The 15451-nt window shown below is 40.5% G+C and overlaps 1 protein-coding gene across 1 annotated transcript in view; it reads right to left on the bottom strand.

Annotated features, from left to right (window-relative positions):
• Nucleotides 1-813: 813 nt before the first annotated feature.
• cplx1 (complexin 1) overlaps nucleotides 814-15451 on the bottom strand; it is a gene marked incomplete at its 3' end in the record, with an annotated part of 55750 nt that continues 41112 nt past the window's right edge. Inside the window, exons 2-3 of the mRNA XM_083891815.1 lie at nucleotides 7584-7759; nucleotides 814-1008 (exon numbers count right to left, since the gene is read on the bottom strand). Coding sequence (XP_083747941.1) covers nucleotides 814-1008; nucleotides 7584-7759 — 371 coding nt within the window. The remainder of the gene's footprint in view (nucleotides 1009-7583; nucleotides 7760-15451) is intronic.

Genomic DNA, 15451 nt, shown 5'->3' with positions numbered 1-15451 from the left:
ACATTGAATTTAATTGAATCGCGAGTAAGATATTTAAAATGAATAATGGTTATGGAGAACATTTATAGTTTTCCTCCCCATGGAAGAACAATAGAGAGTCAGTGTTTCACCAGCTGTACAAAATAATAATAATAATAATAATAATGGACCAAAAAAACACATTATTGCCTCAAATATCAGTGTATTTATATAACAAATAAAACTTCACTTCACCAGTTAACTGCATGCTCAAAAAAAACATACTAAACGCCTTATTTTGACTCGTGGTTCACAGTAAACAAAGAACAATGGGGTGAATCCTCACAATGGAGAATTACTATAATAATATAATATATATATATACATCGTATGTATCAAATATTTAGCAAGAAAACACGACAGGAAGAAAGAATATGATATGGTTTGGATCAATTTCTCCAAAGTTAAAAATATGGCTTATACTCTTGTTATAATATGTCATATTTCACTCGTGTATATTTATATTTATTTATATATATATAAATGTATATATTTTGTTGTTGTTGTTATAATAACCCGAGTCTATTTACAAAAGAAAAAAAAAAGATGGTGGATGATGTGAACTGAAACTGTGCAGAAAATATAAATAACTAGATTTAATAAGTTAGTTAAGGGAGGTTTTAGCTCACAATTCCAGGACACTAAGGAGGAGGAGGGGGCGTGGCCAAAGGTGTGACTGCAGGTTTGGGGTGGGCGGGGCTTACAAAGAGACTGTGGGCGGGGCAGTACAGCATTGGTTCAATGTAAGAAGAAGTGACTTCACAAAATAAAAACCCCCAAAAAACCAGAACACTGTTACTTCTTATTGAACATATCCATGAGCGGAGCCGGGATGAACTTCATCACCGTGTCCACGATGCTCTCCTCCTCCTCCTCGTCGCCGCAGCCGGTCGGCACCGCCTTCTTCGGGCGGGTGAGGCTGCCCTCGGACGCCTGCTCCATGGCCGCCGCCGCCTCGGCTTCCTTCTCCTCCTTCTTCTTGATGCCGTACTGTGAAGGACAAGAAAAAAAGACAACACAAGGCTATCAGAGAGAGAGTTCACTCCATTCACGCAACAAAGCCTCTGTCGGCCTCTGGTGGTCGTATTGGCAAAGTGCAAGTGTGGAAGCGCTCACAAACAGATGCACAGAGACACTTAAAACAACATAGATGGAAAGAACCTGAAACTGAAGCTAAAGCTAAACCCGAAGCTGAACCTAAAACTGAACCTGATGCTAAAGCTGAATCTAAAGCTAGAGCTGAACCTGAATCTAAAGCTAAAGCTGAACCTGAAGCTAAAGCTAGAGCTGAACCTGAACCTGAACCTAAAGCTTAAACTGAACCTAAAGCTTAAACTGAAACTGAACCAAAAGCTAAAGCTAAAGCTGAACCTGAAGCTACAGCTAAAGCTGAACCTAAAGCGTAAACTGAAGCCCGAGCTGAACCTGAAGCTTAAACTAAAGCTGAACCTGAAGCTAAAGTCCAAAGCTGAATCTGAACCTGAGCCTAAAGCTACAGCTAAAGCTGAAACTAAAGCTGAAACTAAAGCTGAACCTAAAGCTTAAGCTGAAACTCAAGCTAAAGCTGAACCTAAACCTGAACCTGAAGCTAAAGCTGCACCTAAAGCTAAAGCTGAACCTGAACCTCAAGCTAAAGCTAAAGCTAAACCTGCTGCTCGAGGGCCAGACTGGGACAAAAAACTGTCACGATCTCCGTGTTCTTCTTCTTCAGTTCCTCACTGTCGTGAAATGATTGGACCGACCCGTTCGGTCTGTTGGTAGCGGCCGGCCCCCATGTTTTCCCTTTCACCCCAACCTGTCTAGGCACATGGCTGCACATCTTTAAGTGAAAGGGGAGTTTTTTCCTCTCTCCACTGTTTGTCTCTAGTGTTTGTTCATTGTGTGAACTGTTGGGATTCTCTGCTCTCATGACGTTATCATTATGCACAAAGCCTTGAGATAACGTTAACGCGATACAAATAACTTGAATTGAACAAACTCGACCTCTCCTCACAGAAACATCTGCCGCCTGTTCCCCTGGATGTTGACGACAAGCTGAGTAACCTTAAAATAAAATCAGATTTTTTCTTGTATCTCAAAGACTTCAAAGAGCGACAGGAAGCCGTGAGCTCGCTCTGCTGAAGACACTTCCTGTGAATTTTAAAATCTAAAGATAGAAACGTGTGAGGCGTGAACTCATCCTTTCATGCATTTCTGCTAAATTGCTAAGCGATTGATTAGCGAGCGCTCTGAGTAATTCAGATCTTCTTCATCAGAATGATGTGTTTTTCAAGTGGAGATGAAGGAGAAACATCTTTTTTTCCCCCTGGTTTTATTTGTGTTTATGTTTGTGTTTGTGCTCCTGACTCTAATCTCACCTTCCTGGATATTTTATGTCCTAATTACAGCGTTCAGAGTTCTCTCCTTGTGCAGCCGCGCTGGACAATGCTGGAGATTAGCTCGCAGACGAATCCCCGGACGCTCGCAGACTTCTATTAAATCAACGGCGTGTTTAGGAGAAAGCAGCGCAAAATTGCAATTTAAAACAACAACGGCCGAGGAATTAGCTTCAGCAGCGCCGAGGGTGAAATAACTCTCTGTGAAGTGAAGGGAAATAAAGAAAATTGAATAAAAACATTCATCATGTCGCTGCAGTGGGACTCATGGTTGTTACCTGTTTCTTTTTTACCTTTTATTGACTATTTTTGCCTCATAATTTACTCATATTCAGCTGGAAAACAGCCATTTTTTACTTAAAATCACTGCATGATTTAGCTCATTATTTAATTTTTAGTTTTAAATGAGGTTTTTATGTCATATTTTCACCCTGTTTAAATAAACATATATATATGAAATATGTATGAAATATCATTGTTTGATTTCCTTTTAAACCTAATTTACTATGGAAGCCCACAAGGAGGCGTCTCAAAATCTCGGAAAAACCTCAAAAAATGCCATGTTACATAAAAAATTGAAGTTATTTAATGCAGAAAAGAAAAAATCTCCTTATTGTTGATGCTACATTTTGGTCTTCGTGAACAGAAACGATCTGAAAACAGGCAAAACTATCAAACCTGACTGAGGGAGCGTTTGTATGTATACAGCAGCAGAGCAGAGCATAGGCTAGAGGTGTTTATTATCCCATCAAAGTTTTTCTTGATGTTGTTCATAATGGAATCATATCGTATCGTATATCGGGAGATAGGAGTTTGAGTTTTTTATATCGGTGTCAGGGACAAAGGAAGTGATATCGACCATGGTAAAACAAGTCGTCTACACAAAATAAACAAAATGGACGTCAAGACGCTCAGAATCTGTGGAAAGACAAGTTGTCGTTCCTTGGTGTTGTTTTGTCGCAAGCTCTGGATTTCACACCTTAAAAGTCCACCGTGGTTTGGGAATTCAGATCAAAACCACCTCCGTACAGTCTTAGAAATAAGGGTTCCAAAAGGCTCCTTCAACAAGGGCTGAGGTTCTACCTGGACCCATTTGCTTCTGAAAAACCCTTTCCCTGAAGAAAGGGTCTTTCAAGGGTTCTTGGTCACACTAACGGTTCCAGTAAGAACCATTTTGATCCAGAGAACCCTTTAAAACCCCTTTCCTGAATAAAGGGTTTTTTAAAGGGTTCTTGGTGGGGTTGGTGGGGGTAGGTTTCTCCTCAGATCTCATGTGTTTTTTTAGCTGTTCAAACTGACAAAACATCAAGCTAGCTACAATCTGGATACGCTTTAAAGCGGACCTAGACCGGAAGTTCCAATTAACGCTGTTTTTTAGTGTGTATCTGCGTCATTACCTTGTTTACGAAGCCCTGAAGGTTCTAAACAAACAGTTCAGCCACTGCTGAGAACGTCATTATGTCACTTCCGGGTATTGGCCAATCACAAGACAGTTGGGAAGGCTCTACGCTGGCTGGCCAATCATAACACACTGTCTTCTGGGAGTGAGATTTATGTCTGAAATATCGCGGCTGAGGAGAGCGTCAGTAAGGAGAGATTTCAATTGGCTCGTTTACAGCAACTATGAGGTTTTTGACCATAAAAACAAGTTAATGTATGTAAGTAGACCTCCATAACTAACATATATGTGCAACAGGACCACTCTATGTGACCCTTAAACATCCTATTTGTGCTGCAGTCCAAACAAAGCCTGAAATGTGAGCAGCAGATCTTCTCAGCGATGGACAGATTTCAGGCTCAGGACAAAAAAACCTTAGTGTTTATTGAGCTGAAAAAATGAGCCTCAACAATCAACTCCTTCACTTTAATTAAAGCCTAAAACCTCCCTGAGTCTCCGCAGACGTCGAGCGGTTAATATCAGTTGCGACTGCAATTGAAACCATGAACTTGTGAACCTCAGCTGCAGCAGCGGCTGCTCTAAGCCGATGGTTTTCCTCTGCTCAGTGTTCCTTAAGTTAAGTACATTGTGAGTGTGTGAGCTCTTTGGACCGAGCAGAATCAATAAGGCTGCAGAGCGCGGGGAGGTCAGCGCTCGGCTGAGTGAAGCTACGTCGTCAGGCGGAGACGTGGAAAACCAGGCCCGGAATCCACTGTGACCTCGGATCTGCCAGACGATCACTGATGTGATTCTGCTGCAATAAAACATCTGACTCATGTCTGTCTCTGCTGCTGCTGCTGTGAGGACGTCTTTAAAGACTTTATATAAGAAATTATATTAAGAAAAGTAAAGTCTCTGTTTGTTATAACAGCTTAACTAATGGGGTGATATCAGATTTGAGTTTTCCTGAAGAATTCTGAAGAATTTAGTGGAAATAATCTGCCGAGGGAGTCAGAAGATTTTGTTTGGCGGGAATATTTAATTCTTGTAAATTTAGTTAATTTCAAAAACAATAATGTGCTTTAAAATGAAGAAAAACTACCTAAAATTGACCAAAATGTAAAACTTTAAACGTTTCTTACGTAGATAGAATTCCTTTGCTTGTGGTAATTTACTAAAACGAGTCGATTCAGCTGATTTTTTAAGGATTTACACTTTAGTTCTTCTTATATTAGCACAAAACAATCCTTTCTTTTTCGCTCAATTTAGCTTAAGGCTGATATTTCGGGCCAAAAGATCGCATTTTCTACTGACCTTTGTCATCTAAGTTAGATCAAATATCGTAGAAAAATAGGATATTTAAGTGATAAAGTGTTGGTTTCAAGAAAGAAACTTGAATTTTCCGCACAATTTAAAAACGAATCTAAGAGGACAGATATTAACGCTGGTCGGTCATTTTTGGCTCACGGGTCGCCAGTTGCTAACCGCTGAGTTAGCTTCTTACTGCTAATTAAAGCTTAGCATCAGCTGTCGTATCTCATTAAGACAAAGTTAGATGCTTTTTCTTATAATCAAGTTATTTTTTAAGGCTTATTCTACTACTTTTACTTCTACTTTATCTAGTGCAGCATGTTTCCTCATAAGGAAAATAAAGACGTATGTGTGGATTTTCGCCTGAAACTCTTATATTCGGCTCTGAAAGTTGTAGAAGAGTTCCCTCTTGTCTTAATAAAGCAGAAGATCGGTGGATGAATCTTCTCTGTATCTATTGTTTGCTCTGTGCTCTCGCCTCTTCCAGCTCTGGTATCGTTTTATTCAGCCTCACAAAAGCTGGCGTCACTGGAGGCGAAGACGAGTCACGCTCAGTCGGCCTCTTCTTCCTCTGCTCGACGATATCAAACACTTTAACCAAAGGGTTCGCTGTCATGTCTTTTCTCTCTTTTCTCTCTTTTCTCTCAGTCGTCTGTCAGAATTCATCCAGAACTTAAAGTCAAGAGTCAGTGAAGTGAACAGAGCTGCTGCTCAGACTCTGAGCTCTTGTCTTTAAAGAAGTGTAAACTCAGCTCAAAGTCCTCGAACATTCGGTAAACTCTGTGTAACTTCATGGACGTGAAGGGAATGTAATAACTCTGACTTCCTCCGGAGGCACTAGATGTATTAAAGGGGTCCAGACAAAAGAAAATGTCAATAGCTTTACAAAACAACAACATTTGAGCTGAACCTGCACTTCCTGTGACTTCAAAATAAAGGTCAAACGTGTTTCAACAGCTAAATTCTTTAACATGACCTTGGGATCATTAGAAATGTAAGAAATGGAGCTAAAAATACGTTTTGCTTTGAGATGTTTTCATGATGTTAAGCCTCCACCAAACCCCATGAAAAAAATAAGTGATTTTACATCACAGCACACGGAGGTTGTGGATCCACTTCTGCCTCCTTTAGTCCATTCAAATGCGTTATTTTGTGACTTTGGTGTTTAAAATCCTTCACGTAGATTCACCTCAGTGACACAACCTTAACAAACGACGCAGCAGTTGACCAGCAGCTGTGGCGTTCCCACAAGCTAAAATCGCTTATATTTTACATGGAGTTTGGTGTGGGAGAGTGATCGAGTTACAGAGCTCGGGTTTACAGCCAGGAAAGATAACATAGACTTTAGCAGCCATAGATTTAGGGCCAATTCCAATTCCTATCTTCAACCCTCAATCTCAACCCTTAATCTTAACTGGCCTCAAAACCAAGTGTTGAGGGTTATTTTGTCACTTAGAAATGGGACACCCCTTAAATGCAGATACGTCTTCAGACTGTAGGGGGCAGAATAACGCCAAAGCTGCGTCCAGTCTGTCAACTCCAAAAAAGAAGAAGAAGAAGACATTTACGTCAGGATTATTTATTCTGATCCGTTCTTGATCTGTCAGTCAAGTTATTAGGTTGTCAGTTAGTTATAAGATGATACTCATACAAATATTCAGCTGACAGTTACCACACACCACGACTTATTGAAAAGTAAACCACACCGGCCGACTATTGACAAAAGATGGTAAAATAAAAATAAATGTTACTCAACAATGACGTCAGTAATCCATAATATGGGCCTAAACTAAGATAATACAATGGTTTTCATCATTGTTATATATTAACAAAGAAAATACTTCATTTGTATTGCACTCGTTTCGCTGCTTTCGGCCCCATCTTTGTTATGTGAAAACACGCGATGCATTCTGGGTAGCCCTTGCTCCCAAGGGTGGTCTCGGAAAATCTCAATATTGAGGGCGATACAGCCCTTAAACTTGACCCTCAACTTAATTTTTCTGAGAATCGGGACAGAACTTGCACTAGAGGGAGCATTTTTGAGATTTAGGGTTAAGCAAGGAATTGGAATTCACCCTTAGTCTTCAGATACACTACCATTCAAAAGTTTGGGGTCAACTACACAGTTTTTGTTGTGTTTTCCATTAAAAGTCAGACTTTTATTCATCAAAAGAGTTGCACAATAAATAGAAAATCTTGTCAAGACATTGACAAGATTGGAAATAATGATTCTTATTCAAAATACAAGGGTTTTCTCCAAATCTAACACCATTAGCAAACACAATGTACCATTAGAACAGTGTAAATGTGCCTCTATACACCTATGTACATATTCCATTAAAAACCAGACGTTTGCAGCTAGAATAGTCGTTTACCACATTAACAATGTATAGAGTGTGTTTATGATTCATTTAATGTTATATTCATTGAACAAAAATAAAGACATTTCTAACTTTTAAACGTTAGTGTATAATATAGATTTATGGATATATTTTTTTTACCTTATCTCTGATTCCCTGTCGGATATTTTCTCTCTCCGCCTCCATTTTTGCGTATTTAGCTTTCCTCTCCTCTTCCTGTTGCCTCAGCGCCTCTTGTCGTTCTTCCTCTTTCTTCTGGGCGTCGGGATCTTTCTCCTCTTCACCACCGAGCATCTTACCCATATCTTTGGTGGCTCCTGTTGTTTGACACAGAACGACACACACAGAGAAACACAAAGTTATAAACAAATCAAACAAGTCGTCGAGCGACTAATGAGCGACTGTTTGCACGAGACGGTGGAAATGTTGGAGATTCAGATCGCTCAGCAGACGCCGCACTGTGTCGGTTTTTAATCTCCTCACAGCAGCGCAATCTGTCCTCGACTCAACCGTGAAGAAGAAGAAGAAGAAGAAGAAGAAGAAGAAGAAGAAGAAAGTGCCCGACCACAGAGGGAACAGGAGGTGAGCGCCTCTGGATCAAGAGCCGGAGATAAAGACTGGATCATTAGCAGTTCTCTTGATCATCCTCGTGCAAAGCGTTCGTCCACTCAGACGCAGCGAGGTCAAATCCTCGAGAACAAAAGCAGAGTCGTGGAGTTTTGTTGAAGAGAATAAACACAGACAGATGTTTGTTCTGTGTTAGATCATAATGTTCAACAACCACAGGCAGCGTCAGGTTAAACCAGCTTTTATATCTGGTGTTTGTTACAGCTTTGTTCAGACTTTGGTGTTCCATGTTTGATGATGATGATGAAGCTTCATCACAGAGACTCTGGAACGATGTGACTGAGGAGATCAGCTCATTAAGTCTCTACTAACAGTACAAAATGTTAAATATTCAATATAAATTTACATATTTCTTCTTTTACACACACAGATAAAGGTTTATTTTTGGAATTATTGCAATATTTTCCTTAAAAAATTGATTTCCAGGCTCGTCTGTTAGGGTTAGGGTACTTTGTAATCATAAAAGCCAATAAATAAAGTTTATTATAATGAAAATCATGTCAAAATCTCTGGAATTGGATGTCAGGAAGAGAAAAATGCAAAATCTGACGGAATCCAAGCATCATATTTATCTCCTGCTTCAATGTAAATAAAAATCAGTGAAGAGCATTTTAGCTCAGTCATGTTATTATGGGCTGTTTATTTCTTCTTTATGGGTGAAGGAAATGGAAAGGAAATTAAGGTTCTTCTAGAACCTTCTAGAGCAGGGGTTTTGATACCTGAGGTCCAATTTAGGAACCCAACGTTGGACTGAGGGCCGCCAAAGGAAAAAAAAGGGAAAAAAACCTGAAATAAATCCCATTTGTAATCATTTTAATGACCAGATTGCAGTTGTACAGTTTACACTTATTACACCAGTAATGTTTAATAAACATTTAACAAGCTAATTCGCTCCTGGATTAAAACTATCAACTGTAATTCATTACAGGGCCGGCAGAAATGTTTCTGCGGGCCGCCATTGGCTCACAGGACGCACTTTGAGAACCAATGTTCTAGAACCTTCAGGTCTTTCCCAAAGAAAGGGTTTTTCAAGGGTTCTTGGCAACACTTTGATCCAGAGAACCCTTTCAAACCCCTTTCCTGAATAAAAGGTTCTTGGTGGAACCCTCCAAAAGGATTCCAGGGGGAACCTTTATAAAAAGGTTCTACCTGGAGCCAAAAAGTGTTCTCCTATGAGGTCAAGCCGAAGAACCTTATATGGTTCTACTTAGCACTTTTATTTATGTGTGTGTACTGCAAATATTCATCCAACTATTTTCGGTGGTGATAGTTTGGGAATAACGTAAGAAATTTCACATCGTTCCGCGCAAAAAAAACCCAAAAGGTTACAATAACTTTACTCATTAAAGTCATTTATTTTTAATTAATTACTAATTAAATCCATTTTTTGGGGGGGAATTTGAAGTTCTGGACCATTCATACGTGGGAATTCTGTCAGCTGGACTTCCTGTTGCGGACAGGAAGCCCAAGTTTGGTTCAGCTGAGGCCTGAGGGCTAATATTAAAGGTCTGAGACGTCACGAGTGGGCGTGGTTTAAACGTGAAACAATTTAGTGCGTCGACGTGGTGTAGCGTCAGTTTACAGAAACCGAATAATTGGGTAAAGAACAAGGAATCAGATAAAGAAGAACAGACTCTGAGCATATCACATAAAGTAGAATAAAGAGTAAGAACTTGTCTGTGCTTCCACATTTATTAGCTCTTGTTTCTAAGCTCAGTGTCTGGAAACAAGTCCGTGCTCGATCACTGGCCCGCTTCACCGCTTCACCACCGCGCTCACACACCACCACCACCCATCAGCGACCTCCGACTCCACTCTGTGCTCACTTCAAACTCACAGGAAATAAATTGATTTTGGTGAGGAGTGGACCTCGTGGAGCTCACCGGGCAGATTCAGAACACGCCCGTGAGTTCAGCTCACTCTCTTTCTTTATTAGCTCTTCTCTCTCTTCTTCTGCCTCTCAGACTCTGTGAAGGGGAACAAAAAACCCTCGACCATCTGCTCCTGCTGTGACACTGACGACGAGGCAACGTTGACCTTGAGCTTCTTGGCCGACGTCCCTGTGTTGACGGAGCAGGACGAGGCCTCAGCTCTGTGGTCGTATGTGACGTCTAATTAATGAGCGGCCGTGTTGTGATGTGTTGTGTGTTCTCGTCGTCACATTGTGCATCTCCAGGCTTCTCGTGTCACTGCAACATGTGTCGCTCATACAAGAACACGACATGCATTAAGTGGCCATTAGTGTCGAGTCAGGAGGTTAATGGAAGTGTCTTTGTCGCAGAGCGCCTCGTGTGGCGTCTTTGAATCTTGTGTTTTCTTCCATTAAACTGTTAAAATTCCATTTTTCTACTGACTTTTGTGTGCTTTTGATGCAATTCTACACTTGGTGGTCAAAAGAAATGATAAATTCTAGTCAAAATAAATAATCCAGGGCTACACGGTGAGGTGGTGGCTATCACTGTTGTCTTGCAGTGCCCGAAAATGAAAATTAGAATTTGAAAAAGTGATAAAAATGAACGAAATCAGTACGCGTTTCTATGACGACTGACCGGGAAAAGATGTTTTACGTGACTCCTGATTGTTAAACTTAGTCTCTAAAGTAACACTAAACTTTAAAAACAGAGACACACATACACAGTACACAGGTACGCTGGTTATTTGTTAGCGATGCTCTTTTCCTTTATTAAACAGACTGCTCCAGTTCCACTGTAGGCTAATGCTAACGGATCTATCAAGATCTAAGATCTATCATTTAATCTGAAAATCTACTCTTAAATTCAGTCAAGACCAATGGATTGAAGATAAAATGAGTGAGAAGATGATTTGCAGATAAAGTCTGGTCAAAATCTTTATATCACATAGGAAATAAAATGAAAAAGGTGATTCTTCCGTTCTCCCTGCTACAAGTTTCGTTGTAAAGAACTTTTATTTCCGTTCCACCAAAACCATGTTTGTGCACAAGATCAAAGCAGAACCTTGTTGTAAAAACCTCTCAACGATTCTCTCTGAGCTTTTGCCTTGAGCTAAATCACAAATGCTGAACAGGATGCTAAACTTCTCTGTGTCCAACTTTTCTTTCTTTCTTTCTCTTCTTTCTCTGCCTGAGGCCAGAGGAGATTTTTTTTTTTCCAGAATATCTTGTCATCACCAACGAAGCTGAAACACCATCCATCACTTCAGGGATAATAAATCCTCTCCTCTGTCAAAGTAGAACAGACAAACTTCTGACATTAAAACCTTTTCATCTCCACAGTCTGAAGCTACAAATAAAAAAAATAAAAAAATAATAAAACGACACGACACACTTGATACCTTGATACCGTTCCAAGTCTCGGCTCCTCATTAGCGCTGCAGCCCTAACCGCTACGCTAACTCATGCCTGAAATGGATGGATTCTGTTTTATTTATAGCCTGTGATGAAGTTATGATAGTTAAACGCACAGAAGTGTGTAATATCCCTGACCTTAGTTATTCTTGTTTGAATGTGTTAGAGAATCTATGTAGCCTTTTAGTTAGCATCAAATCATGCTTATTTTGTCCAGTGTGGGCTACTGTAAAAACATGGCGTTCCAAAATGGCCGCCTCTGAAGACCTGAAGTTATTTCATCTCACATGTTGAAGTTATTTCTGTCGTCCACTTGTTCCCGAGCTTCTCCCAAACTTCCACGAGGCTAACCTCAATGCTAAGACCTAATTAGCTTGTCTGATTGTGTAAAAGTAGTTGCTGTGCAGCAGCGTGAGACAGCGAGGCTTCTGGGAGCAAAACTCCCAGAAGCCTCGCTGTCGTCGAACGCTGACAGCTGTGGTCGTCTGGAAACGCCGAGAAAGGAGGATGTTTGAGTCTCGAGGACAGAAAGAAAAACACAAACTAACATTTGACTAATTAGAAGACGCAGTGAATGACTCGTCACAATCGCAACCAACGTGCTACCAAAAAACAACATAAGTCAGGAAAATGGAGTAGGACATTGAGGTTGGTGTGACTTTATAATACATTGCTTGTCATGTAAAGCTTAACTTTTGAAACAACCTGTTTGGTACGGTTGTTTTGGGTCCTGATAAACGACACCTACCAGAATGTGAGGGATTGGTTTAAGCATTTTTTAAAACAATATTAGGGGGCATTTGGGAGCATCGACCAGTGTTTACAAATCATTTCTGCCATAAGCAAATCACAAAAGGCTGCAAATTGAATTGTTCTCTTTTTGTTTGTTTAAAAATTGGCATAAAACGACACCTAGGAAAGATTCTTCTTCTGCGTATCCAGGTCCAATTAGAGGCAGAAGCAGCCTTAGCAACCTCTCCCCAGCCACTTCAGCCAGCTCCTCCAGGAGGATCACCAGTCCTATCTCCCAGGCCGGCCGAGAGATTTTAATCCCTGCAGCGCGTCCTGGGTCGGCCCTGAGGTCTCCTTCCTGGAAGGACATGCCTGAAAACACCTAACCCTAACCCCTGGGGAGGCGTCCTGGAGGCTGGATCCAAACCAGATCTCAGCTGGCTCGTCTTGTTGACGTGGAGGAGCAGTGGTTCTACTCCGAGACCCTGAACCCCTGAACCTCCTCAGATTATCTCTAAACCTGAGGCCGGCCACCGTACGGAGGAGATATCATTCTTTCGGTCATTAAAACCGAAAAAAAATGCCCGAAAATTAGAATTTGAAAAAGTGATAAAAATTCAAGAAATCAATATTTTTTTAACATGTAAATAGACGATGGGGTGAAGCACATCGTGGTGCAGCGGCAAGACGAGAAGGTCACCACTTTTGGAAAATGAAAGAATGAATGTGAGCGACTGACATGTAGCATGTATCAGTGCTGTCAAACCTTAACGCGTCAACGGCGCTAAACGGCGACAACGTTAACGCATGACGCGTTTTCATGACGACTGACCGGGAAAAGATGTTTTACGTGACTCTCGATTGTTAAAACGAGTCTCTGAAGTAACGCTAAACTTTAAAAACAGACGCACACATACGCAGGACACAGGTATGCTGGTTATTTGTAGCGCTCCAGTTCCACTGTAGGCGCGCTAACGGCGCTAAAAGGAGCTAAAGCAGCTAATGGAGCTATATGTAAGCTTTCGGTCATTAAAACAAAGCTAAAGATCATATCTAATCCATAGGTGCTGTGTGTTAGCAACTGCAGTGGCTGTCAAACAAATAAAAACAATCCTGATTGTGAATTCTGTCCGAATGGTTCAGTCCTCACTACCCAGCGCCCCCTATGGGCTTGATTCAGGCTTTATCTGCCTTGCCTTTGCATAATGATGCGATTGTTTTTCTAACCCTACCACTGAATATATCTGTTCTGCCCACACGTCATTAGTCAAAACACTATAACAGCAGGGGTTCAGTTGCTCTTTATCTTTACCCAGCCTGTGAATATAGACAAAACACAGAGAAACGATAGCGTTCAGTGTTTTCACCAAAGTCTGCAAACACAACACCGCCTCCGTCAGACCGAATCCATCGCACTCTGAACTGCAGAATGTCAGCCTGCAACGGAGTTAAAGAAAAGTAAAACACGTATTATGTGAACTCTGGTTCGTGTCAATCCACTCATTAGCGTCTGACTTGTGTGAACCAGCAGAGCAGAACCATGCTGTTAGCATAGCTAAACCCATGTTTGACACTGTCATATCAGCGCAGTGATGAGCGTGGAGAGTGTCCGTGCTACGTCGACTCATTACTGCTTTAAAGGGACTCTTTTTTTGGGTCAGCAGAGGCTTGAGGGCTGATTTTAAAGGACTTCTTAGCGGTGGAGGAGGAGCAGGAACTGAGAACAGGGAATGAAGGAAAGGCTGGAAGTTGAAGATGTTCCTCAACACGCAGTGGATTTGTCTCCACTGTGTGATTTAAACGCCAAGTTGACGTCACGTGGCTGAATTGACTTAAATCAGATCTTTTCCAGTTGATCTGGTCTCGTTAGTTAAGATTTAGATCAAATATACAGTATATATCCAATGTGTGGCACGTACTGAGCATTGTCGACAACAAAGAAGAGGAAAATGTTGTCCCTGAGAGCTGCAAAAGCTTCCATTTCTGAATTCCCCCCAATGGGAGATCAATAAAAGAACATCTAATCTCGCCAAATCTCCTCATCCACTGAGTGGTTTCCACAAATATCTGTACTGTTTGAGAGGACGGTCACGTTTATATCTGGCGTCTGCAGATAGAGAACAAAATGTACAACTCTAGATTCCCCAAATGTGAAAATGTGCGCTTGTTTACGTGGTTTTCCGTCAACTTCTTAAAGTAAGATCAAGTACGTGTCCTCCAGGTCCAGGAATATGGCTTCTAATTGTACAAAGGAGGACGAGGACAAAGAAGGAGAGACAGAGAAAACGAAGAGAGAGGTACAAAAGCAAGGACAAAGAAATCAGGTTATCAAAAAAAAAAAAGACTGCACTGTGGTAAATTAGAGAGATTGATCGGGAAATTGGGATGGAAATAATTAAGAGATTAAAGAAAAGAAAAGAGGACAAGAAGTAGAGACGAGGAGTGATAGCCGGAGAGAAAAGACACTCGAGGGACTCATGGAAACCAGGAGACCCAAGAAAAGTTCAGCTGAAATATAGTGACAAAGAAAGACAGGACAGAAAAACCAGAGCGAGAGAAAAGAGATTCTTCTTCTTATTCACCCTGTTTTCTGGAATATTAAGCAAAAATGATTCCACAGTCAAATCATTCCATATTTTACGCCTTATTGAATATGAAGTCTGACCCATATCAAACCAGAACAGGCAGAACACATAAAAAAAGTCTGCTATTTTACACTCTTTATAAGCCCAGATACCTAAAGCATAAAACAATAGTAGGAGAAACTCAAAATCACAGAGTTGAGAGAAGGTGAAACAACCAAGATCTTTACAAACCTGTTGATAACAGACGTAGATCTGTCCAAACTGAACCTGACAAGACTTTAGTTCCAATGTCAAAAGTCATAAAGTCCTCAAATGTCTAAATTCAATTATATATTTTAAAGGTTCACATCCTTTTGTGACAACAGATTTAACATAATTTTGTAAATTAATCTTGAAATTCAGTATCCTCTGCATAGAATACCACACCAAACGTCTCAAATCCTTGCTCCCTTTATTTCAAGGACAAGATCATTCACAGACACTAAAAACAAGGTGATCCAACTGATACTGATAATCCATAATTACCTGCTTCTCACAGGTGATACAGACTTTGTACGGATATAGTGTTTAGAGATATATACACTATCGTTCAAAAGTTTGGGCTCATCTATACAATTTTTGTTGTGTTTTCCAGTAAAAGTCAGACTTTTATTCATCAAAAGAGTTGCAAAATGAATAGAAAATATAGTCAAGACATTGACAAGATTAGAAATAATGATTTTTAAACAAAAATAATAATT

Source organism: Microchirus variegatus, assembly GCF_963457635.1.
Source record: "Microchirus variegatus genome assembly, chromosome: 6".
NCBI lineage: Eukaryota > Metazoa > Chordata > Actinopteri > Pleuronectiformes > Soleidae > Microchirus > Microchirus variegatus.
The sequence above is the reverse complement of the archived record's forward strand: the minus strand, read 5'-3'. Positions and strand labels throughout refer to the sequence as shown.